The sequence below is a fragment of the Choloepus didactylus genome, chromosome X, assembly GCF_015220235.1.
Source record: "Choloepus didactylus isolate mChoDid1 chromosome X, mChoDid1.pri, whole genome shotgun sequence".
Taxonomy (NCBI): domain Eukaryota; kingdom Metazoa; phylum Chordata; class Mammalia; order Pilosa; family Megalonychidae; genus Choloepus; species Choloepus didactylus.
The window spans coordinates 187,497,156-187,521,759 of record NC_051334.1 but is presented as its reverse complement, the minus strand read 5'-3'; the positions used below and the strand labels follow the sequence as shown (position 1 = coordinate 187,521,759).

Genomic DNA, 24,604 nt, shown 5'->3' with positions numbered 1-24,604 from the left:
TTCTGAAAGCAGCAAGAGAAAAGCAATTCACCACATACAAAGGAAACAGCATAAGACTAAGTAGTGACTACTCAGCAGCCACCATGGAGGCAAGAAGGCAGTGGCACGATATATTTAAAATTCTGAGTGAGAAAAATTTCCAGCCAAGAATACTTTATCCAGCAAAGCTCTCCTTCAAATTTGAGGGAGAGCTTAAATTTTTCACAGACAAACAAATGCTGAGAGAATTTGCTAACAAGAGACCTGCCCTACTGGAGATACTCAAGGGAGCCCTACAGACAGAGAAACAAAGACAGGACAGAGAGACTTGGAGAAAGGTTCAGTACTAAGAGATTCAGTATGGGTACAATAAAGGATATTAATAGAGAGAGGGGAAAAATATGGCAAACATAAACCAAAGGATAAGATGGCTGATTCAAGAAATGCCTTCACGGTTATAACGTTGAATGTAAATGGATTAAACTCCCCAATTAAAAGATATAGATTCGCAGAATGGATCAAAAAAATGAACCATCAATATGTTGCATACAAGAGACTCATCTTAGACACAGGGACACAAAGAAACTGAAAGTGAAAGGATGGAAAAAAATATTTCATGCAAGCTACAGCCAAAAGAAAGCAGGTGTAGCAATATTAATCTCAGATAAAATAGACTTCAAATGCAGGGATGTTTTGAGAGACAAAGAAGGCCACTACATACTAATAAAAGGGGCAATTCAGCAAGAAGAAATAACAATCGTAAATGTCTATGCACCCAATCAAGGTGCCACAAAATACATGAGAGAAACACTGGCAAAACTAAAGGAAGCAATTGATGTTTCCACAATAATTGTGGGAGACTTCAACACATCACTCTCTCCTATAGATAGATCAACCAGACAGAAGACCAATAAGGAAATTGAAAACCTAAACAATCTGATAAATGAATTAGATTTAACAGACATCTACAGGACATTACATCCCAAATCACCAGGATACACATACTTTTCTAGTGCTCACGGAACTTTCTCCAGAATAGATCATATGCTGGGACATAAAACAAGCCTCAATAAATTTAAAAAGATTGAAATTATTCAAAGCACATTCTCTGACCACAATGGAATACAATTAGAAGTCAATAACCATCAGAGACTTAGAAAATTCACAAATACCTGGAGGTTAAACAACACACTCCTAAACAATCAGTGGGTTAACGAAGAAATAGCAAGAGAAATTGCTAAATATATAGAGACGAATGAAAATGAGAACACAACATACCAAAACCTATGGGATGCAGCAAAAGCAGTGCTAAGGGGGAAATTTATAGCACTAAACGCATATATTAAAAAGGAAGAAAGAGCCAAAATCAAAGAACTAATGGATCAACTGAAGAAGCTAGAAAATGAACAGCAAACCAATCCTAAACCAAGTACAAGAAAAGAAATAACAAGGATTAAAGCAGAAATAAATGACATAGAGAACAAAAAAACAATAGAGAGGATAAATATCACCAAAAGTTGGTTCTTTGAGAAGATCAACAAGATTGACAAGCCCCTAGCTAGACTGACAAAATCAAAAAGAGAGAAGACCCATATAAACAAAATAATGAATGAAAAAGGTGACATAACTGCAGATCCTGAAGAAATTAAAAAAATTATAAGAGGATATTATGAACAACTGTATGGCAATAAACTGGACAATGTAGAAGAAATGGACAATTTCCTGGAAACATATGAACAACCTAGACTGACCAGAGAAGAAATAGAAGAACTCAACCAACCCATCACAAGCAAAGAGATCCAATCAGTCATCAAAAATCTTCCCACAAATAAATGCCCAGGGCCAGATGGCTTCACAGGGGAATTCTACCAAACTTTCCAGAAAGAACTGACACCAATCTTACTCAAACTCTTTCAAAACATTGAAGAAAATGGAACACTACCTAACTCATTTTATGAAGCTAACATCAATCTAATACCAAAACCAGGCAAAGATGCTACAAAAAAGGAAAACTACCGGCCAATCTCCCTAATGAATATAGATGCAAAAATCCTCAACAAAATACTGGCAAATCGAATCCAAAGACACATTAAAAAAATCATACACCATGACCAAGTGGGGTTCATTCCAGGCATGCAAGGATGGTTCAACATAAGAAAAACAATCAATGTATTACAACACATTAAAAACTCGAAAGGGAAAAATCAATTGATCATCTCAATAGATGCTGAAAAAGCATTTGACAAAATCCAACATCCGTTCTTGATAAAAACACTTCAAAAGGTAGGAATTGAAGGAAACTTCCTCAACATGATAAAGAGCATATATGAAAAACCCACAGCCAGCATAGTACTCAATGGTGAGAGACTGAAAGCCTTCCCTCTAAGATCAGGAACAAGACAAGGATGCCCGCTGTCACCACTGTTATTCAACATTGTGCTGGAAGTGCTAGCCAGGGCAATCCGGCAAGACAAAGAAATAAAAGGCATCCAAATTGGAAAAGAAGAAGTCAAACTGTCATTGTTTGCAGACGATATGATCTTATATCTAGAAAACCCTGAGAAATCGACGATACAGCTACTAGAGCTAATAAACAAATTTAGCAAAGTAGCGGGATACAAGGTTAATGCACATAAGTCAGTAATGTTTCTATATGCTAGAAATGAACAAACTGAAGAGACACTCAGGAAAAAGATACCATTTTCAATAGCAACTAAAAAAATCAAGTACCTAGGAATAAACTTAACCAAAGATGTAAAAGACCTATACAAAGAAAACTACATAACTCTACTAAAAGAAATAGAAGGGGACCTTAAAAGATGGAAAAATATTCCATGTTCATGGATAGGAAGGCTAAATGTCATTAAGATGTCAATTCTACCCAAACTCATCTACAGATTCAATGCAATCCCAATCAAAATTCCAACAACCTACTTTGCAGACTTGGAAAAGCTAGTTATCAAATTTATTTGGAAAGGGAAGATGCCTCGAATTGCTAAAGACACTCTAAAAAAGAAAAACGAAGTGGGAGGACTTACACTCCCTGACTTTGAAGCTTATTATAAAGCCACAGTTGCCAAACAGCATGGTACTGGCACAAAGATAGACATATAGATCAATGGAATCGAATTGAGAATTCAGAGATAGACCCTCAGATCTATGGCCGACTGATCTTTGATAAGGCCCCCAAAGTCACTGAACTGAGCCATAATGGTCTTTTCAACAAATGGGGCTGGGAGAGTTGGATATCCATATCCAAAAGAATGAAAGAGGACCCCTACCTCACACCCTACACAAAAATTAACTCAAAATGGACCAAAGATCTCAGTATAAAAGAAAGTACCATAAAACTCCTAGAAGATAATGTAGGAAAACATCTTCAAGACCTTGTATTAGGCGGCCACTTCCTAGACTTTACACCAAAAGCACAAGCAACAAAAGAGAAAATAGATAAATGGGAACTCCTCAAGCTTAGAAGTTTCTGCACCTCAAAGGAATTTCTCAAAAAGGTAAAGAGGCAGCCAACTCAATGGGAAAAAATTTTTGGAAACCATGTATCTGACAAAAGACTGATATCTTGCATATACAAAGAAATCCTACAACTCAATGACAATAGTACAGACAGCCCAATTATAAAATGGGCAAAAGATATGAAAAGACAGTTCTCTGAAGAGGAAATACAAATGGCCAAGAAACACATGAAAAAATAAAAAAAAATAAAAAAAAAAAAAAGAACAAGTTAAGCTTAGAAAAACGACGACTGTCTTTTTTTTTTTTTTTTTTTTTTTTTGAGATGAAATCCACATAATATAAAATTCACCGTTTTAAGGTGACCAATTCAGGGGCATTTGGTACATTCACAAAGTTGTGCCACCACCCCCTCTCTCTGGCTCCAAAACATTTTCATCACACCCCCCCAAATAAAGCCCTGCACCCCTTAGCAGTCACTCCCCATACCCCCTCTCCCCATCCCCTGGCAACTGCTAACCAGCTCTGTCTCTGTGGATTTGGCTGGTTTGGACATTTCACAGAAATGGAATCACAGTGTGTGGCCTTGTGCGTCTGGCTTTCACTCAGTGTACCGGCTTCAAGGTTCAGCCCGTCGTAGAACGTACAGGTACGTCAGGACTTTCTAGGGCTGGAGAACATTCCATTGCATGGGTAGACCACGATCTGTCTCCCTGTCCATCAGATGATGGGCATTCCACAACTGTCTTTAGCTAGAGGAATCTGGGTAGAGAGCATCTTAATCTGGACTTTTATTCGCTCAAATTATATCCCATTTATAAATAACCAGAGCTGCAGATGGCACCTCGGGTGGAATTCATAACAAGCCACCTGGTGAACTTGACCAACACTCGGTGACCTGGACCCAGCATGCCTCAGTGCTGTGGGGCCAAAGTTATGCTCTGCTCCCTCCCACGGCCCCCCTGCTTTGGGGTAAAGCAGTTCTCTGCCTTGGCCAACCGGAGTCGGTCCTCTTGCCTCCCAGACTTAAATCAAATCTGTAATCCCAACCTCACCAGAACTGGCACTTTTAAAGGAAAGCTCATCTCACCAGATTCAAGACACCCGTGCTCACAGACGGAGGGCTGAGCTTCCGAGGGGGGAGCAAGGCCTGAGCCAGCCTCCCAGGGAAAGGGCCTTACAGAGAGAGGGTCAGCAGTCACTCCCCCCACCCTGGAGACCCCCCAGAGAAAGAGGGGCACACCCATACTTACAGGGGCTGCAGACAGCACCTAGTGGGGACGAGCTTTCTGTGCTTGTCTTCCTGAATCGAGGAGAGTAAAAACATTTCTCCGACAGTGGAAATGCAGACCATCTCTTGTTGCACAATGGCAAAAAAAGTCCAGACAGATAAAGAGAATACACCCAATAAAAGCACCGCGGGGCCTCCGAAGAACATCAAATGGCTTCTGTTAAAACGAATTTGCTTCGGGATTCTGTTTGGAATTTCTTCCTGACATCAGCAAGTGCTTAAATGGAATAATATCATGGCGTGTACAAATCTTGGTGATAATTTTAATTGCATCTATGCGGCATACGTGAAGTTTTTGTCTGATTTCCACTGACTGTGAGAGTTTAAAAAATAACGAAACGACTAACCAGACCACAAACTGAATTAATAATTTTAATATGAAAAGGAAAATGAAGAGACTTCTGGGTTCAGCGAGAAGTGGGGAGGCAGCCGAACCCCGAAATTCCCCCACTCCCCGCCCCCACCCACACTTTTCGTGAACCCAGGAAGCAGAGGAAAACGTCAAATGCGGGGAGCGGGGCATGGGTGCGGGGCGCTGGAAACGAGAAGAAGCTATAAGAAGCCCTAGGGTGCGGCGGGGCAGTGGGCGGTGCAAAGGGTTCTCACCGTCCCCGGGACGCACCAGCAGGAGCGCCCCCGCAGGAGAGGGCCCGATCCCGCGTGGGAACTGCGGGGGCAGCGCGGCGGGCGGCGACCGAAAAGGCCGAGAAAGCGAAAGCGGCGGCGAGCCGGAGGGCTGCACCCACCCGCGCCTCGCGCCGCCGCCAGCAGAGGGCGCCCGCGAGCCGAGCACCCCGCCGCTCCCCCGCGTGGCCCCTGCCCGCTTCCAAGGCTCGCTGGGCTAACAGCCGGAGGTGAAGGAAAACCGATCTCGTTCAAATATAAACAAGGAAACCAAAGGCAAAGCAAAGTAAAACATACTGGGAAAGATATCCGCAGGAGCAAAAGTCAGCCACGGAGGAAACCCACCCGAAAAATGTTTTAAAACATTTTGCCTATCGGTATGGTCTCATGGGGTTTTGGAGACGCAATTCCATTAGGGTCATCAAATTTTTTAAAATAAATTTTTTTAATTTAGAAATTTCAAACCTAAGGAACATTTGCGATAATAACATGAAACCCATACAGAGACCTCCAGCATGCCCCCAGTCACCGAAAAAACCCAGATGCACAAATTTTAACATTTTACCACATTTGCTGTATCATTCTATGTATCTATCAAACATTGGAGAGTAGATTGCACACATCATGCTCCTTGAACACATAATACTTCCACGTCCATTTCCTACAAACAAGGATATTCACTTATTTAACGACTTTAAGTAGAGTTACCAAGTTCAAGAAATTTAACGTTGATATAAAAGCTATATCCTGATGTTTTCCTATATTCCAATAACGTCCCCTTAGACCTTTTTTCCTCCATTATTACATCTCATCCAGGATCATGTACTGCATCTAACCGTCATTGTTTTTTTAGTTGCTTTTTTTTTTATTGTGGAAACACATATACAACACAAACTTTGCTATCTTGTGCCCTCCCGAGCACACGTTTCAGTGGGATTCGTCGCATTCACGATGTTGTGCTCCCCTCGCCACCATCCATTGCCAACACTTTCCCATCACCCTTGCCCTTTCACTCTCTCCTGATCGGTTTCTGACACAAGATGTTCCAGGCTCGCCTTGTACTTCTTTTAATAGCCAGTACCAGGAAATGTATATATTTAAAAGAACGAACTCATATTTAAACTTCAAACTAACATCATGTTCTATAACCTCTCTCTCTTCCATGAAGATCAGGGTTCATTAAGCAGATCTCTCCGTTTCTTTCCCCTACATTATAAAGAAACCAGTTACAACCTAATGATGCCTAATATGAAAAGAGAAGCCGGCAACTGGGGAAGAGGGACGCCGTGGTTTCCTCCTACACCAGCTCCCAAGCAGGCGGTTAATCTGGGGCCCACATGGGCAAGGGCCGCTCTGACAAACTCCAGGCAGTTTAAGAAGAAATGACTGGCCCTGGGCCAGCCCAGTTTCAAGCATGAAGCCGAATATCTGCTTGGCCTATTCTGAGTTTAGCCAAACACAGCCCACGCTTGGGAGTCCACCAAGTTCCCCGGGAGAAAGTGATTTTGTGTTTTCCTGTGGTGATCACGTAGTTAAGACAGCAAAGCAAAATCGGGGGCTGAAGGCCTGGCAGGTTTCAATTCATTTGAAATTTTGGATATTTGCACCCAAACTCTCTAGTTAGAACTTGCTAATTCTGTTTGTTTGGGCGGGATTTGAGACCTCTGGGATGAGCCCAGAATGTCTGAGGATGCCTGATAAAGATACCAAAAAGACAGCGCCAGGCTCAAAAAACAAGCTAAACTTGTGTGTGGGTCAGCAACAGAACCAAGACATTTTCTTCGTGGGAAGGTTTGAAATTATGGTGTTGGGGATTGGATCACGCCCCCCCCCCCCCCCGCCCAGGTCCCAACCCCTGGTCCTGTGGGGGGGAACCCATTTGTAAAGAGGGGCTTTGAAGATGCTATGAGCTAAGGTGTGCACCAGCTGAAGGAGGGTGGGCCTTCACCCAACATGGCTGAAGACATTATAAGCAAAGGAAATTGGGCAAGGAGAGAGAAGCCACGGGGAGCAGCCAGGAGCTGGAGGTCAGAGGAGCCCAGAAAAGAAAGGAGAAGATGTTGCCATGTGCATGGCCATGTGACAGAAAAGCCAAGGAACCCAAAAGATTGCCGGCCAGCCAGAAACTCTTGACCCGAGAAGGAAGCCCGCCTTCTAGCCTCGGAAACCCTGAGCCAAAAAATTCCTGATGTTAGGCCAACTCATGGTATGGGACTTGTTTTAGCAGCTAGGAATCTCAAACATATGGGTTCAACTTCTTTAATAGACATAGAACTCTTCGGCATTTCTATTTCTTGAGTCCATTTATCAGTTGCTTATCATTTTTATTAGCTTTTTCAAAGAACGAACTTTGGGCTTTGTTGATTCTCTTGTGTTTGTTTTCTGTTGTATTATTTTTGCTCTTTTACTACTTGCTTCTTTTCTAATTCTCTTGCTGCTCTTTTCCAATTTCTTGAGATGTATGCTCAGTTCATTGCTTTTCAGCATTTCCATGCATTTAAAGCTACAAATTTCCCTTCATATACAGCCTGAACTGCATTCCAAATATTTGGTTAATAGCATTTTCATTATCATAGAGGTAAAATTATTTTGATGATCTCCATTATGATTTCTTCTTTGACCCATGAGTTATATAGAAGTACATTCCTTCATTTCTAGGCATATAGGAACCTTCTGATTACCTTTTTGTGTTTGCGTTATAGCTTTTTTGCACTATGGTCAGAGATCGTACTCTGTACAATTTTAAGTCTTTGAAAACTGTTTAGACTGCTTTACGATCCAGCATATGATCATTCTTTGTAGAAGTTCATGTGCATTGAAAGCTGTAACGCGTCACTGTTGGGCATAGCTTTCTACGTGTATCAGTTAGGTCGTGGTTATTAACTGTGTTGTTTAAATCCTCTCTGCATGGCTCCCTGACCCCTCCCCCGCTTCAAGCCTTTGCTCACATGTCCCCTTCTCAGTGTGGCCCGCCATGATGCCCTATGAAAACGGCCGTCTGTCCCCTTCCCACCCTGGCAGCACCCCCTACACACACATCCTGCTTTCCTTTTCTCCATCCTACTTACCACTACCTATTTATTACACCTAGTGTTCTTGATCTCTACCCCACCCCCACCCCATAAAATGGCAGCTCCAAGAGGGCAGGGCTCTGTTTGTTCCCAGCTGTATCCCAAACGCCTAGAACAGTGCCTGGGCCCCAAGAGACATCTAATGAGTATCTGGTGGACGACTTGTTGGCTGCATTTTCTATAATACCACGTTTAGACTTCACAAAAGAATGCTCTCTTTTAAGTCGCACCCCAAATCGGCATTATCCCCATCTTTCAAATGAGGGAGCCACACTGCGGAGATGGTGACCCCCTTGCTCAAGTTCACAGCGTCCGCAGGGGGCAGAGGCCAGAAGGACAGGGGTTTTGGAGGCCCACAAGGAAGAGGGGTGGGAGAAGACACTGAGGTGGGAGGGCTGGGAGACCAGTGGGCTGGAGGGAAATCCGAGCGTCATCAGGTTTCTGGGGTGAGCCATTCGGGGCCAGCGGGATGTCCAGAGAAGGGGGGAACCGGTCCAACGCTGGTCTTTTCACTTGGCATCGGGGGCATGTTTACTGACCTCTGAGGAAATTGGGGGGGGGGTACTTTGAAAGCAAGGGCAGAAAAGGCCAGAAGCCCGAAAGGAAATATAATCAGATTTGACCACACAAAACACTGGAGGGATGTAAATAAATTCCAAGTTCAAAGTCAAAGGCAAATGGCCAGATGGTCCCTTGCCCCGGCCCGGAGCAGCCAAGAGCTAAATCAAGGTAACAGCCACCCCCACACCCCACCCCCACCTCCTAATCCGCTCCCTGCATGGAGACATTTTGGTGTAGTCAGATTAGAGATGAGTCCGACATCTAATCTTCTGGTCTGGCCAGGCTGGCCCCAATTGGCCGTGAGGTGGGGACACCCCGGGCACAGAGGAAAGGGGACCCTGGGGTGTCCTGCTTCTCCAAGCACACTGGCTGAGCTGGAGGGATGGGTGGTGGTGGGTCCAAACCAACAGCTCCTGGCTTTCCCCAGCCTCCTCTCTGAGCTCTTTCCCCTGCTGCCCGCTTCCTTCCCCCCTCTTCAAGGCCCCTAGCTCATCATCTCCCTCCAGCCCCCTCCTTCCCTTTCATGCAGCCTGGGCCAAAGTGTGGGACCTGTTCTCCCAACCCCCAAAAGAGCTTTCAGTGGGTGATCTTCCAGGGCAGTAATCTGCTTTAGACTAAAACGGGACTTGATCTTCGGTTAGCCCTAATCATCGATTAGCACCCCCACCCTGCCCCTGTTTTCGCAAAGATGGGGGAGCTTCAGAACTCCCTGTCATGCCCTGCCACCTCCCATCCCTTTCCCCAGGGTCTTGGGACGGTTCTGGTTTGGGCCGTTAGTGTCAGGCTGACCAAGGGCTCTGGGGGAGCCAGCTCCGGGGCTGCAGCCAGGCGGGAGGCCTGGGCGGGCCCCAGCTTCTTGCTGACACCCCTCTCCTCCTCCACTGAACCCTCGATTAGACAGCACATCGTGTTCTCAATGGGCTTCCAAGCAGCACGGCAAGCAGGGCTCGTTCTCTCCCTTTAAACAAACGGAAACGTGGCGCCAAGATGGCGGTGTTGGCTTGTCCGTGGTTACCCAGCCATCTTGTGCCCAGAAGGGACTGGGTGGGCAGGTGACCTCTGAAGAGGCCCACTATGGCCCTCTGGTTCTTTCACCTTGGTGGGGACGGGCAGATGAAGCTCCCTGGAACCAGGAGGAGGAAGATGCACGGACGTGGGAGTCAGAAAGACCTGGGGTTGGGTCTTAGGGATTTGACCTTGTTGCCTCAGGGCTACGCTGGGGATCCTGTGGCCTTGGATGGATGGTTTAGTCTCTCAGAGCTTCGGGCTCTCACCTGGAAACAGGGACAACAGTTGCACCCACTGTGCAAGGGACTGTTGTGGGTGGGGGTGCCCACGCAGTCCCCTGGGAGCTCACGGCCCATAGCAGGCCCTCTGGACATACCGAGATCCTGGTGTTGATGAGCAGCACGATGTTGTTGATGTGTACCATATTGGGAGATGTCATTGTCATCGCACAATCAGGTAGTCTCCCCAAGCCTCCATGAGGGGCCTGGCCTCGCATCCAAAGGGGGGGATGGCTTGAGGGGTCCCAGGTAAAGCCAAACCATGGGGCAGCCAAGGCTGCAGGTGTGTTCCAGAGATGGGGTTCGGAGCAGGGCCTGGGTCTTCCTGCAGGGATCGCACTGGGCCCTAAAAGAGAACTTAGGTGAAAAACAAGAAGCGGAAACGTCAGTCATCTTCAGGGTATTCACGCGGTTGTGCAACCATCGCCACTATCTAGTTCTAGAACATTTTCATGACCCCAAAGGGAAAGCCTGTACCTATTCCACATTCCACCAGCCCCCGGACCCCCGGCAACCACGACTGTGCTTTCTGTCTCCATGGACTTGCTTATTCTGGACATTTCCTATAATTGAGGTCATACAACATGTGGCCTTTGTGCCTGGCTTCTTTCACTTAGCACAGTGTTTTCGGGGTTCATCCATGTTGTAGGGTGTATTAGTACTTAAATCCTTTTTATGGCTGAATAAATCCCATTGTGTGAATATTCTACATTTGACTTACCCATTCATCCATTGGAGGGCATTTGGATTGCTTCCACTTTTTGGCTATTGTGGAGAACATTTGGGTACTAGTTTTCGTGTGGGTGTGTGCTTTTCAGTTCTCTTGAGCGTATACCCAGGAGCGGAATCACCATGCACACCTTCTCGAACAGTCAGCGAGAATGAAGCTCACGGACATCCTTGGGGAGGGATCCCAGCTTTCGGGCCCACCAATGGCCCCCTGGCAAGGCTGTGGCAAGGACACAAGGAGCCATCGACCGATGGTGGGGGCCATGCTTCCCATGGGTGGCGGAGCTGGACCGTTTAGCTCCAGCCTTCAGCTTGGCAGCCAGGGCTTCCCCTCCAGGAGAGGCCGTATCACCAGGGGCCCTAAGTGTGGAGCCGGGAGTGCAAGAGCCTCATGGCCTAAGGATGGGGAAGTGAAGGCCCCTGGCCCATGTCCAGGCTTTTTTGAGTGTAGGGGCCAACCCCAAAGGAGGTGGATTTGGGAGCTGAGTAGAGGGAGAGCCAGTGGAAGCCATTAAAAAAGATGCACAACAGGGACAATTAGCAGGTCACGGGCACCCCTGCCAAGAGTGGCACTGGCAGAAGCCATCTAGAACATTCTGTCAACAAGTTTGCTTTTGCAGGCAAGTCTAAGGCGAGATTCTCACTTGAGGCCACCCAAGAAAAGGCTGTGAATTTGGGGGAGGGGGACCTGGGCAGGGGGGATCTGAGAACCCCATGGGCACCTTATGGTGCCACCCCAGGGCAGCTGGCAGGGCTATGAGGAGAGCCTGGGGACCAAAGGAGCTGCCACTCAGGGAGAGCAAAGGTGGGGGTGGGGGTGGAGGTGGGGGAAGCTGAAAACCAGAATCACCACAGAATCCCCTTCTGTCCCACCCAGTCAAAGCCTGCACCCCTGCCCCAGGGAGAAGCCCCCCAACGGCCCAAACAGCACCTCTTTGGGCCACCCAGTCTGCCCCGCCAGGAAGCTCCAGTTCCAGGCCTCAGCCCTGAAAAGTCTCCCAGGCCCCCACCCACCAGGGCTCTTGGGGGACCCAGATCGGGGGAGGTGGATTGGGGCTTGGGGCTGCTCCCCCCCTCACCCCAACCTGAAAACCCCAACCCTCAGATCCACCTCCCGTAAGAGAGGGCTCTGGGCGGCAGTAGGCTGGGGCTTCAAGTTCGGTTCCTAGCAAATCCCTCTGAGCCGCCCTCAAACCAGGAGGCAAGAATATTTGGGGGGGGGGGGTCTAAGCCCCGGGCCCAATTAAGAGATCAGATGGTGGAGGGTTTGGAGAGCTTTGAAGGTGAGGCGGCCCTGGCTGATCCCACAGGCTGGTATAAAGCACCCCGGCTCCCAGGCGGTGCACCAGGCCTGGTGGGTGTCACAGACGGGGCTTTCTGGAGCCATGACCCAGTGGTGGGGCCCCCAGAGGCTCACAGGCGGGCAACCACAACAGGGCGACGAGGACAGCACCCAGGCAAGTGTCTCCGTTTACACTGACAGCAACACCACCAGAGGTGAGTGAGCAGGTGCTGTGTGGTTAGGCCGGGCCGAGCTGGCTGAGCGCCGCTCCTCCTAGGCCACCAGGCCGGGGTGGCTGCCCTGGGGGCTGCCGGCCAGCCACCCCCACCCGAGGAAGTCTCTCTCCGCACGTCCCCACCGGCCAAGAAGACTTTCTGCTTTAGCTTCGATGTTGAGACAAGGAGTTTTTCCTTTCCAAGTATAAAAGCACATCAGAATATCGAGTATGCATTTTCAAACCATGGAGACTTCCCTGCCCCTTTAGAGAATCCCTGTCCTAGGAGGAGTGAATTCTTTCTTTCTTTCTGGCTCCTAGAATATTCTTTTATATTGCTGGTGAGCACTTAAGGCATTAAATTCTAGTTGCTTCTCTCTCTGTCCCTGCATTGTCCTGAGCTTCCTGGGAAAGGAGCATGTGTGACTTGTCTTGGCATCTCCCACAGCTGGAGACAGGAGGATTGGCCTGGAAGCAGAGGACAAGTAGCTTCCAGAACCTCAGGGTCAGAGGCGGCTGTGGCAGTCTCTTCTTCCAGGGGGAAGAGGCATGCTCGCCCTCCAAGGCAGCCTTCCCCCTCTGAGCAGACCTGGGAGAGAGGGTTTAGGACTGACTGAAACCCATAGCCTTGAAACTCTCATCCAGGGCAGCCCAACTTCTGCCAGTGGGAGTTGCCCAGTCCAAAACCTTGGCATGAGAACCTTCCAAAGAAAGAGCCAGAGACACTGGCAACCCCCCAACTCCCACCCCGAGGCCCTCCTCCAAACCAAAGGCCCTCAGTTCCTTCAAGAACTTCTTGCATGCTGTGGTTTCCAGAAGCCATACTACAGCTCCTTGAGTTGGTCGATATTCCCCAAGTGGGCAGGCCTGGGCCAAGCAGCAATTAGCAAGATGGTGCCCGGGCCAGACGTCTGAGTGCCCTGCAGGTTGCCTCTAGATATGAGTGTGCATGTCCCAAAATCTCCTCAGCAGAGATGCAGCAAAGCTCTTCCTGGAGGCCCCCAAGGCTTAATCAATGGATGGGACTTCTTCAAAAAAATCTCTTTCCCCCCCGATTCAAGCATCTACAAAAATCAAGTGTGAGCGTCCGTAATGGGCCTCCGTGGTACATGTCTCCTGATCTTTGGGAGCAAATCCAAGACACCACATCATTTCCTCTGCAAATATGCAATATGTACCTCGAACAGAAAAGAACTCTTAAAAACATAACCATGATGTCATTATCACACCTGAAAAATGTAACTATGTCCTTAATATCAAATATCCAAAGTTCCAGCTGTCTCATTAATATACATTTTCCCAGTTGGTTTGCTTGAACGAGGATGCAAATAAACTCCATGCATTCTGATTAGCTGATGTCATTTAATTCTCTTTTCATTTGTAGGTTCCCCCCTCTATCTCTTTGCAATTTATTTGTTGAAGAAAGCAAGCCATTTGTCCCTTGAGTTTTCCACAGTTCGGGACTTTTCTGACAGCTTCCCCGTGATGTGGTTTCTTGTGCTCCTTTGACCTAGTTCGTTATTTTTCTGTAAATTGGTAGCTGCTCTGAAGGTTTCATCGGCCACGGGTTTCATTAGGAGAACCTTCATGTCTGGGCGTCTCGATTTCTGGGATGTTGGCGGCTGTCGAGCCTCGATGCCCAGACCTCTTTTGTCACTGGGGATGGCAAAGCTGGTGACATTTAACACTCGCACCCTGTCTTCATCTATTAGCTGGGATGCTTCAAGAAGGGACACATGCCCTCATCTTCTACGTGGTTACCCCGGGGTACAGTGTGTATGTGGGAAAGAAAGGACAAATGCCTGCTTCTTTCCTTTTGCTCACTCATTCTCAAAATAATGAGTTAGTTTACCAATGGAGCCAATTAGTTTTTACATCTGTGTTTCCTTTCTCCCTTGCTAAGAATCCCTGGTTCCTGAGGACTTTGGGAATAACAGAATTAGAATATCATAAAATTATTCATTTGCTTTATCTCAAGACACTCACACGGTAATCTTCAAATAACCTCAAGATTACAAAAATGAAATCTTTGCAGGTCTTTTTTCTCTTAGGGTATAACCCACCAGGCCCTTGTATTCAAACTGTGTTTGCAAGTCCCTTAGAGACGTTCTCTCTGTGTGATTATGCCACCAAGTGGATGCACATTGAGGTTCATTTTTTTTTATTTTCAGGGATTTTTTTTAATTTAATTTTGTCTTATAACTATGTAATAAAATATTGACAATGTTCCAAGTTAAAATCTAGAAAATAAGGTATAGTTGAAGACGTTCTCTCCCTGCCCTCTACACCTGCTTCCCTCCCTCCCCATCCTCCTTATAATAACTCAGCCTAGCAGTTGATGGCCATCATTTTCCCTTGCTCATTTCTTCATGACATTCGTTCCGGAACTTTCCAGTGGTAGGAGCAGGCCTCCTGTATCCTCCCCCACACCTGCATGGACCTCCTCTCCCCCTTGCCCCTCTTGGCCCCGCTGTCCTGGAAGGGTGCTCCGGCTCGTCACTCCGGCCCTTTGCATTTGCCTGCAGACTGGAGTCAGAATCCCCCCAGTTCCAGCTGCGTTCTCCAACCAACCTGCATGGCTTTCTGGGAAATACCGGTGGGCTGTGGCCTTACAACCCCTTCAGCTGTCCTGCCAAAAACAATGGTGGTGCAAAAGGTTCTGCTGACACCAAGAGGAGCAGGGCCACTGGATCAGTGTTGGGATTAGCAGCTCTGTCTTCCTGCTCAGTCAGGCATGCACTCACTCACGGAGGGCCTTTGGCAGGCCGGACACTGTACGTGAAGATGCATCAGACGTGGTCTCTAGTGAGGAAGACAAGACTCGGGTGCTGGGACCTCTAGTCCGTGGTAGAACATGATGGAGACGTGGGCTGGGGTGGGTGGCATTCAGAAGGGGGCGAGTCGACTGGTGGCTGGGGAAGGGGAGGCTTCTGGAAGGCCAATGCACCTGAGCTGGGCTTTCCTGGAGGAAAGGCTTTGTCTAGAGATGGGACGAGGACTCGCATGAGGGGACAGCAGTTGCCACAACGGAAAGACCTGGAATGTGCCCTCCCGGGAAACAGCACCTGGAAGCGTGGCTGGTGTGAAGGGAGGGGACAGTACGAGGGTTGTCCAGCAGCGTGCAGAGGACTGCACCCAAGGCGCTGGGAGGGGCACTCCAGGGGATGGCACCTGTTATGCTGGGGATGGGGTGTGTGGGAAACCAGACAGGGAAGCAGTGCACGGCAGGGGGACAATGAGTTCTGTTTTGTTAAGTTCGGGACCCCAAATAGGTGTGCAGCAGGCAATGGCTCCAGCTTGAGAGACAGGATGGGGGAGGAGGTTATCTGAGGATGGGGAAAGCCGGATCATGTTTTGGTAGAAGGGAAAGAGCCAGTTGCAAAGGAGAGGGCAGCGGGCAGGAGCAAGGGGTGGGGTGGGGGGAGACTTGGCAGAACAGGGAGACAGTGGGACCCAGGGTTCAGGAGCAGTGGGTGACGCCAGTTCCCAGCTCCCCACCTCTGGAATCTCTGCCCAGGCCAAGAGGTGGCTCATGCCCCACCGGCCCCTCCTGCATCTCCCATCTGTCTCCCCATCCAGGCCCCTTCGACGGTCCCAACTTCCACGTCAGTCCAAGGTGGGTGTACCACCTCACCAGCGTCTGGATGATCTTCGTGGTCATCACGTCCTTCTTCACCAACGGGCTCGTGCTGGTGGCCACCCTGAAGTTCAAGAAGCTGCGCCACCCTTTGAACTGGATCCTGGTGAACTTGGCCGTGGCTGACCTGGTGGAGACCGCCATCGCCAGCACCATCAGTGTTGTGAATCAGATCTACGGCTACTTCATCCTGGGCCACCCTCTGTGTGTCGTGGAGGGTTACACGGTCTCCCTCTGCGGTAAGCCGGCCGGGGTGGGTGGGAGTGGGGGTGGGGGTGGGCCAGGCTTGGGGGAGACCCACTCTGTGTCCACACAGCCAGCATCCTCCCAGCAACCCCAGGGATGCGCCCAGGCAGCACACACGAGGCACAAATGCGAGGGGTGACAGAGGCGCCTGGGGATGCCAGGCCAGGTCATCCCGGAGGGGTTGGGAAGGGCCGGCAGGGATCCGGGGGCTTCGGAGTCTAGCGCCCACTTTCCACTCGGCTCACTTGAGTCTGACACGGCCTGAGCACCTGTTCTGAGACGGTCTCTGCCTGGGGTTGGGGAGGAGGCCCAAGGGGAAAAGGATGACAGGCAGGCGTGACGAGGACTGGGGGACTCCTCTAGGAGCCCCTGCTTCAAGCTTCAGCTCTTGATCCGAGAGGAAGGAGAGCTAAGGGGTTAGACGTTGATGTCCTTCCAAAAGGCCAGGGGGCCCAAGGGCTGTCAGATCCCCTGGCGTAAGACCAGCCTGCAGTTGCTCTCCTGTTTTCAAAGCTTCCCAGGATGACCTGGTCACTGGTCCTGGGTCCTTTAACTCCTGCCCCTGACTCAGGTTTGTCTCTTTGTAGCCTAAACTGATCTCCAGTTCCAATGCCAGGAGGTAGGCAATAGACAGAAAGATGACAGACAAGGGCAGATTGGGGCAACGGGTTGGGCCCTGGCTGCCAGTCAGCCCCAGATGGGAATTCCGGGCAGTGTGATCTCCACTAAACTACTCTCCTGCTACCACCCTCCTCCATTTTCCCATCTGTAAAATGGGCACAGTGCTGTCAATTTCAGATGGTTGCTCCAAAGATTTACAGGGGCACATTGAACCCATCCACAACCCTCTGAGGCTTGCTTTACACTGGAGGTGACCGGGCCCCTCTTTGAGCCACCACCTCCCATTTTACAGACGATGGCCCAGCCTGGACAAGGCTCTTTGCTGAAAGTCCCCGAAAGCACAGAAGGGGAGTGACTAGGCAAGGGGCCATGCCCTCCCGAGTGCTCTGCCAGGAACCTGCTGGCCTCCGCTCCGGCTGGCAGTTTTCTTGGGTCATGCAGGTGCCAAGCGTCCCGAAGAGTCTGGTGCTTCTGCAGCGGTTTGGGGGGCCCCGGCCACCCTTGGCCCTCCGGTGGAGCCTGGGGGACCCCTCCTCAGGAGAAAGTTTGCAGATGCATGAAATGAAAGGCGCAGGCTTACAAAGGATGTCAGTGATGCTGAAAGATAGTTAGCAAAATACTAAAAAATTTAGTGACACAGTACTTCTTGAAAGGTCTAAGTATTCAAAGTGTTTATAAAAGGCATCAGTGACACAGTTCTCCAGTGACAGATTAAATAACGGGACGGGGCCAGCTGGTCTAACCACCTCGGGGATTTTGAAGCAGAGCTGAACCTGAGTGATATTTCAAAATATCTGCTGCAACGGTAACGTGATGGGGAAATCGCTGTGATTTCTCCTGGTGACCGAGTCAGAGACAGGGAGAATTTCCTTTTCTGGGCTTTGCTGCCTGCATTCCTAATGGAAGGAAGTGCTAGCTTTCAGTTGGGGGTTAGTGGAAACAAAGAGGTGGGTTGTTTTTTAATCCATTCTGGTTCCTGGAGCCCTGAATTGTAGCCCCAGATCTTTGGGGTCTGAGCAGAAGAGGGAGACGCTGTCCCGCCCACACCCCCATCTCCTGCAGAACGGTGGGAGTGGAGGGAGGTCTGGGAGCCCCCTCAGAAGCCAGGTTGACGGGCTCGCCCACTTTTCTGCTCTTGGCTGGAGCGACAGCACCGCTGTGTGGTCACACTGGTCCCTGCAGGGCCTCCAGGAGCTCTGTGGATGACACCCCCGGAAGGGCTGGTGACAAGAGGGCAACGAGTACTGGCAGGCTCCCTGTGGTGACCAGTACAGGGCCACGGGCTACCTTTTTGCTTTCTCTCTCTCTCTCTCTCTCCCTCTTCCCTTCCCTTTCCTTCCCTTCCTTCCCTTCCCTTTCTAGCTTTCTCTTTCTTCCTTTTTTTTTTCTCTTTCTATTTGTCCCTCTTTTTCTCTCACCCTGTCTTTCTCTCTCTCTTTCTCTCTCTGTTTTTTTGTGGTGGGTGCCTGGAGTTCTAGGGCCCCAGCTTCAAGATTCCATGACTTGATCGGTGAGAAACTCATTGGCCAAACCAGGTGCTCGGAGCTCCTGCTCCCGAGGGAAAACCATCAAGGCTAAGAGGAGAAAAAAAGAAAGGAGGAAGAGAGCTGGAAACTGGAGGGGGAGCCATGACCCCACTGGGGCCAGTGGGGAAGGGAGAGAGAGGCCGGGTAAAAGAGAGATGGGGAAGGGACAAAGGGGCCGGGGCCAGGGGGGTGGGGTAGAGGGCACCGCAGAGAAGGGAACGAAAAACCAGCTGTTAGAAAAACAGAAGGGAAGGGTCTGGCCCACAACCGAGCAACATAGGTGTGGGGGTGCTTCTTGATCCTGAAAGTTGTCAGGCTGGTCCGGAGTGGAAGAGGTGATGGCAGAGGCCATTCCTGCCACCGAGCCCCTGCCTGCTCTCTTCCCCTAGGGATCACGGGTCTCTGGTCCCTGGCCATCATTTCCTGGGAGAGATGGCTGGTGATCTGCAAGCCTTTTGGCAACATGAGGTTTGACGCCAAGCTGGCCCTCATGGGCATCGCCTTCTCCTGGGTCTGGGCAGCTGTCTGGACGGCCCCTCCCATCTTTGGCTGGAGCAGGTAAGTGTGCAGTGGGCAGGAAGGTGGCTCAGGTAGAGCCAAGAGGAAGGCTCACTGTCCTCACTCGCTCGGAGACCTTGGAGAAAAGCCCAGGCACAAAGTGAGGGGATGAACCCCACTGTCACTGAGATAGTGCCAGACGTGGAATGTCTAGGGATGTGTGACTGTCCACCTGCTGCACAGCAACACCCCAGGGTACACCAGCATTTGCAGAGGTCCGTGTCCCCCAAGATCGAGCAGCTCCCGGTGGCACACACTGAGAACTGCCGGCAAGCTCGGCCATCAGTGCAGCTGGGACCCCTGTTTGGATTCCAGGTCTCCTCGTGCCCTCTGGGGTCCCCCTTTTGGAGACTGCTTGGGTTGCAGGTCCACCTGGCTGGTGGGTCATCTGTGACTGGCCTAGCTGCCTCTTGGGGAAGAGACCCCAACTCTCTGAGTAAGCGGCTCAGATGTTTGAGTGTAAAGGCCAGGATGAGGCATTTCGTCCTCCCGGCCGCCCTGGGGGTGTGCCCTGAGGCATTTCGTCCTCCTGGCCGCCCTGGGGGTGTGCCCTTCCTTACAGTCGAAGCTCTGAGAGGTGGCGGGAGCTGTCCAAGGTCCCGAGGAAATGAAGACCCCAAAGCCTAGTCTCTAATAAATGCTGCTTTCGTCTCTGGCCGAAATCGAATCAAATCAACCCCCATCATTCTGGATGACAAAACAAAGTATAGACCGGATGCAGTTGCCCTGCAAAGGGCAAAAGCAGCTGACCTACAGGACAACTCTACAAGCTTTTATGAGCCTTGCCTGACAGGGGAGGAAACCGAGGCCGTGAGACCCCAAAACGGACAGGGACTTGCCGCAATCCTTCCACCACCCAAGTCAGGGGTGGGGGTGGGGGCCGGGGCTTCGGGACGAGCTGCCCCCCCTTCCGCGGCAGGTACTGGCCCCACGGCCTGAAGACCTCGTGTGGCCCGGACGTGTTCAGCGGCGACTCGTACCCCGGCGTGCAGTCTTACATGCTTGTCCTCCTGGTCACGTGCTGCGTCACCCCCCTCAGCATCATCGTGCTCTGCTACCTCCGAGTGTGGCTGGCCATTCGAGCGGTAAGCCCCATCCCCGCCCTCCCGGCCAGGGTCTCCCCCACCCCTGGTGTTCGGGTTTGCTAATGCTGCCATTATGCAAAATACCAGAAATGCATCGGCTTTTATAAAGGGGGTTTACTTGGTTACAAAGTTACAGTCTTAAGGCCATAAAGTGTCCAAGGTAAGGCATCAACAATAAGGTACCTTCAGTGGAGAAAGGCTATTGGCGTCCAGAAAACCTCTGTTAGCTGGGAAGGCACGTGGCTGGCATCCACTTGCTCCCAGGTTGCATTTCAAAACGGCATTCTCCAAATTGTTGCTCTTGGGACGTTTTGTCCTCTCTTAGCTGCAGCTCCTCTTCAAAATGTCACTCTCAGTTGCTCTCTTGGGTCCCTCTGTTTGTGATCTCTTTTTATAGGACTCCAATGATTAAATCAAGACCCACCCTGAATGGGCAGGGTCCACATCTCCATGGAAATAATTTAATCAAATGGTTCACCCACAGTTGATTGAGTCACATCTCCATGGAAACACTCAAGCAATAGGTTCCAACCTAATCAACACTAATACATCTGCCCCCACAAGATTGCATTAAAGAACATGGCGTTTTGGGGGACATAATACATCCAAACTGGCATACCCAGTAAGGTCTCAAGGGCCCAAGGTCTCTGTGCTGGCAAAGGCACCCTGTCCATTCCCCTGACTCCAAGCTGCACTGCAGCCAGACTAGTCCAGGGAGACTTAAACTATTTCTTGATATCCTCAGATCAGAGGGTCCCACACAGTCTAGGAAAATATTAAGACATTAATCAGGCACTCGCTTTTGGGAGCTGCTTTGGGATCCCTGCTGCGGTCGCAGTTTTGGTCTTCACCTCTTTGGGGAGGAGGCCAAGAGGGGAGCGGAGCCCTGCCTTTCCCCCTGACTGAGGACAGTGCTCCTCGGGGCGGGAAATCCACCTCCCCCTGGGAGCCTGCTAGATCTACCAAATGAAATCTGCAGATCAAGGGGTGGAAAGGCTGCCACCAGAGGGCCTTGTCCCCTTGCCGGATGGGCACCTGCCTGGCACAAGGAGATCCTCTCTCTCCAGCAAGGCACTTTGGGGTGGCACCGTTCCCCCGTACAGCTACTTTCACCCACCATCAGTTGGATTTGTTGCACTGCCCAGGGCTGAAGGCCCCGCTCAGGCCACTTCGTTGTCCACGGATCAGGACCAACTGAGCTGGCTCATGCGAGCATTCAATCCACAGCTCCAGAACACGGGCCCTGCTCAGTAGCCTGGCAACAGTCACCTCCGCGGCCCCCCACCCTCCTTGGACTCCATCCCTCACTTGTCACCCTTTTGCGCATGTTCAGCTATCTGTGTCTTTCCCAGCCGGTCCCTCTGCCTGGGGTCCCACCCCTCCTTTCCCCTTGCACACAGCAGGTATTGACTTTGCCAGATGCAGAAAGGAGCTACCCCACCCCAGCTGTCCCCATCTCTGTTGGAAGCAGCAGGGACAGGAGGGTGCCTGCAGGCTGGCCAGTCCCGGTCTAGAAAGGGGCCTGGGGCCCATTGCTCATTGCTTGGGGATTGCCAAGATGGCCCTGCCACCAGCCACCAGCCTTTCCTTAGCTAAAGAAACCCCAATCACTTTCACCTCTACCACCATTTTCCATATTGTTCACTCTTTTCATTCTTAACTCTTTCTCTGTAATAATCCATTTAGGCTTCCATGCTCAGACCCTAGCATCCCATCCTAACCTCCTGCTGGGAGCACGGCTAACCCAAAGAGCGTGGAAGGCCCCTGACACTGGGTGGTTGACTTGGGCCCAACAGGGAGTCAGGGAGGCCGCCAGGGGTGGTGGCGGAGGCTTGGGGACAAGGAGCCGTGGGGAGAAGGGGATGGGCTCTCCCTCCTGAGTCAGGCCGGGCCTCTCCCCCAGGTGGCGAAGCAGCAGAAAGAATCCGAGTCGACCCAGAAGGCTGAGAAGGAGGTGACGCGGATGGTGCTGGTGATGATTCTCGCCTTCTGCCTCTGCTGGGGACCCTACACCTTCTTTGCCTGCTTCGCCACTGCCCACCCTGGCTACGCCTTCCACCCCCTGGTGGCAGCCCTGCCGGCCTACTTTGCCAAAAGTGCCACCATCTACAACCCCATTATCTATGTCTTTATGAACCGACAGGTGAGTAATGCCGTCAGCGGGTTAAGTTAGTTAGAAATACGCCACGGACTAGACCAGCGATGGCTCCTGACAGGAATCAGGTCTCAGAGGTGGGGTGGGGAGAACCTGGTAATGACCCTCCAGGACAATCAGCTGAAAGGACTAGGTCCATGACCAGACCCAGATGTACCTCAATTGAGTGGTTAGCAGCAGACTGAGTTGCCCCCTTCCGGAATCTTCTCCTATTGTCAGTTTGAGGGCAGTCATTCCCCTAAATGTTCAATGAGCCATGTGTTCTTGGCTTCGACTGGCTGTAGAACCACCGCCATCAGGCTTCAGGGGATGGCCGATTGTTCAAACGCCCTCAATTTCACCAGCGTGTGTACATTTACCTGAGTCATGTCCTTGGTTTTATGGACATGGCCCTTCTCTGTACCTTCACCTTTCCACATGGGAAGCCTGACTTGTTGAGTTTGTCTCCACACCAGAACAAAAAGGGGCCCTTCTCTGAGCTGCTGTGTGACTTTGCTGAGCTCCTGTACCAGCTCAGGGGGACCCGCTGTGCTCCTGACAAAAGCAGGACAGTGCTTTCTGCTTTTTGGCCAAATGGCAGCCATTGTCAGCTGCCACATTGGGCCCCAGCAGCCAATTGACCTATGACCCCCACACCCTCTTGGTAGGTTCCAGGTGGCCATTCAAGGCCCATCATTTTATAAGTACAATTTGCCTTATTCTTCTGCGACTCCATCACATGCAGCTGTGATGTGACTTGATGGTGACCAGAAAAGCAGTCAGAAATACCTCACCCCAGGGGCCTCGCCATTTTTGCCCGACACAGTGCATCCCTTGGTGGGAAGCTCAGCCATTGGCCCGGGGCCCCACCCTTCCCCTCTGTGTTTCCCTGCTCTGCCATTTTATAGTCCCCAGTTGGCTCAGTTCCCTCCACTCGGCCAGACTCAAGTCCAAGAGTGTCAAGCTAGGTGTATCTGTAGAGTTGAGTTCTTCCAGGTACTTTTTAAATATGAAATAAGGCTAGCCCCACACTTCACTCCCAGGACCCCAGTGTTGGCACTCAATGCCCAGAGAAAGGTCGTTTATCCCTAACCCCCATTTCCCTTTTATGTCTGTTTTTTCAGTTTTGGAATTCTAGCCTATCTTGCCAAGTACCATCTTTTCTTGATTCCCTCCCTTCTCTTCCAGAAATCCCCCCTTCTAGACAGGTGTCTGCACTTCTGGATCTTTCAACCTTGGCTCTCCCACTTGCTACATTGTTATCCCTTTCTGCTGCATTCTCAGAGAACTTACTGGAATGTCAGCTCCCCGAGAGAAGGGGATTTTGCTTGCTCCTGTATCCCCAGCACCTCGAACCCAGAGGGTGCGCGGTAGGTAGATGTTGAACTGATTTGTTGAATGAATTCCTCGGCTTCATCTGCCAGCTCTTCAGCTGAGTCACTTCTGCTGTTTGGCCCGTTTCCTGTTATTGATTTCAACCGGTGTGGTTTTCATCTTTGAGAGTTTTGATGATGGAGGGAGCTGGAGGTGGTCAAGAAGAGGCTTGGATTAGTCAGGAAACCCCTCTGGTTTGGGCTCTCAAAGCCTTATGGCTGGTTCAGTGGGGACAGGAGAAAGAGTTTGAGAGGGCTCTCCTTCGGGGCCAACCGGCATGGAGAAAACCCCTCCTGGTACAGGCAGAAGGAAGAGTCTCTTCTGATGGAACAGATGAGGGAGGTGGCCGGACTGTCATTTACCCAAGGCCTCACCTTCCCCCTCTGAATTGATGCGATGGAAATAAAACAACCATCATGTTCCGTTTCACCAAAAGGCCGGAGACAGCTCACTCTATACATGGGCCCCATAGCTGGCCCCGCGTTGGGCTCCACCAGCTGCTACCTAAGATCAATTGGGTGACGCACCAGTCAGGAATAGACCACCCTACGGGCAAGGACTCACCTGAGCCCTCACTGGTCTCCTCTTAGGTCTCAGAGCAATAGAAGGGAAGGTTTTAAGTCATCGATGCCACACCCAAACAACACCTTCCCGAGACTACCACCCTCCTCTGCTCAACAACACTTTCTCTCCCTTCTAGTTTCGGAACTGCATCTTGCAGTTGTTTGGGAAGAAGGTGGACGACAGCTCTGAACTCTCCAGCGCCTCCAAAACGGAGGCCTCTTCTGTGTGTTCGGTGGCACCAGCATGAGGGCTCACCAACCCTGACAACAGGAAAAAAACAACCCTCTGTCCCCCTCACCAGCTTTGGCTGCCATTCTCCTCCCTCTTCTTTCTGATCCTTGTGAAATCAATGTG

At 50.4% G+C, this 24,604-nt stretch overlaps 1 protein-coding gene across 1 annotated transcript; it reads left to right on the top strand.

The window, feature by feature from the left end:
* Nucleotides 1–12,394: 12,394 nt before the first annotated feature.
* Nucleotides 12,395–24,497, top strand: LOC119523011 (long-wave-sensitive opsin 1). The gene is made up of 6 exons (XM_037821758.1): nucleotides 12,395–12,506; nucleotides 16,085–16,381; nucleotides 18,925–19,093; nucleotides 20,013–20,178; nucleotides 22,082–22,321; nucleotides 24,387–24,497. Exons 1-6 carry the CDS (start codon nucleotides 12,395–12,397, stop codon nucleotides 24,495–24,497), a joined length of 1,095 nt encoding a protein of 364 aa, XP_037677686.1.
* The last annotated feature ends 107 nt before the right edge of the window (nucleotides 24,498–24,604 follow it).

Bases quoted from the DNA above. Each gene is read 5' to 3' on its own strand.
- LOC119523011 (XM_037821758.1), top strand. From the start codon at position 12,395: ATGACCCAGTGGTGGGGCCCCCAGAGGCTCACAGGCGGGCAACCACAA. The intron at 20,179-22,081 runs GTAAGCCCCATC...CCTCTCCCCCAG, and splicing joins TGTGGCTGGCCATTCGAGCG to GTGGCGAAGCAGCAGAAAGA. The intron at 22,322-24,386 runs GTGAGTAATGCC...TCTCCCTTCTAG, and splicing joins ATGTCTTTATGAACCGACAG to TTTCGGAACTGCATCTTGCA.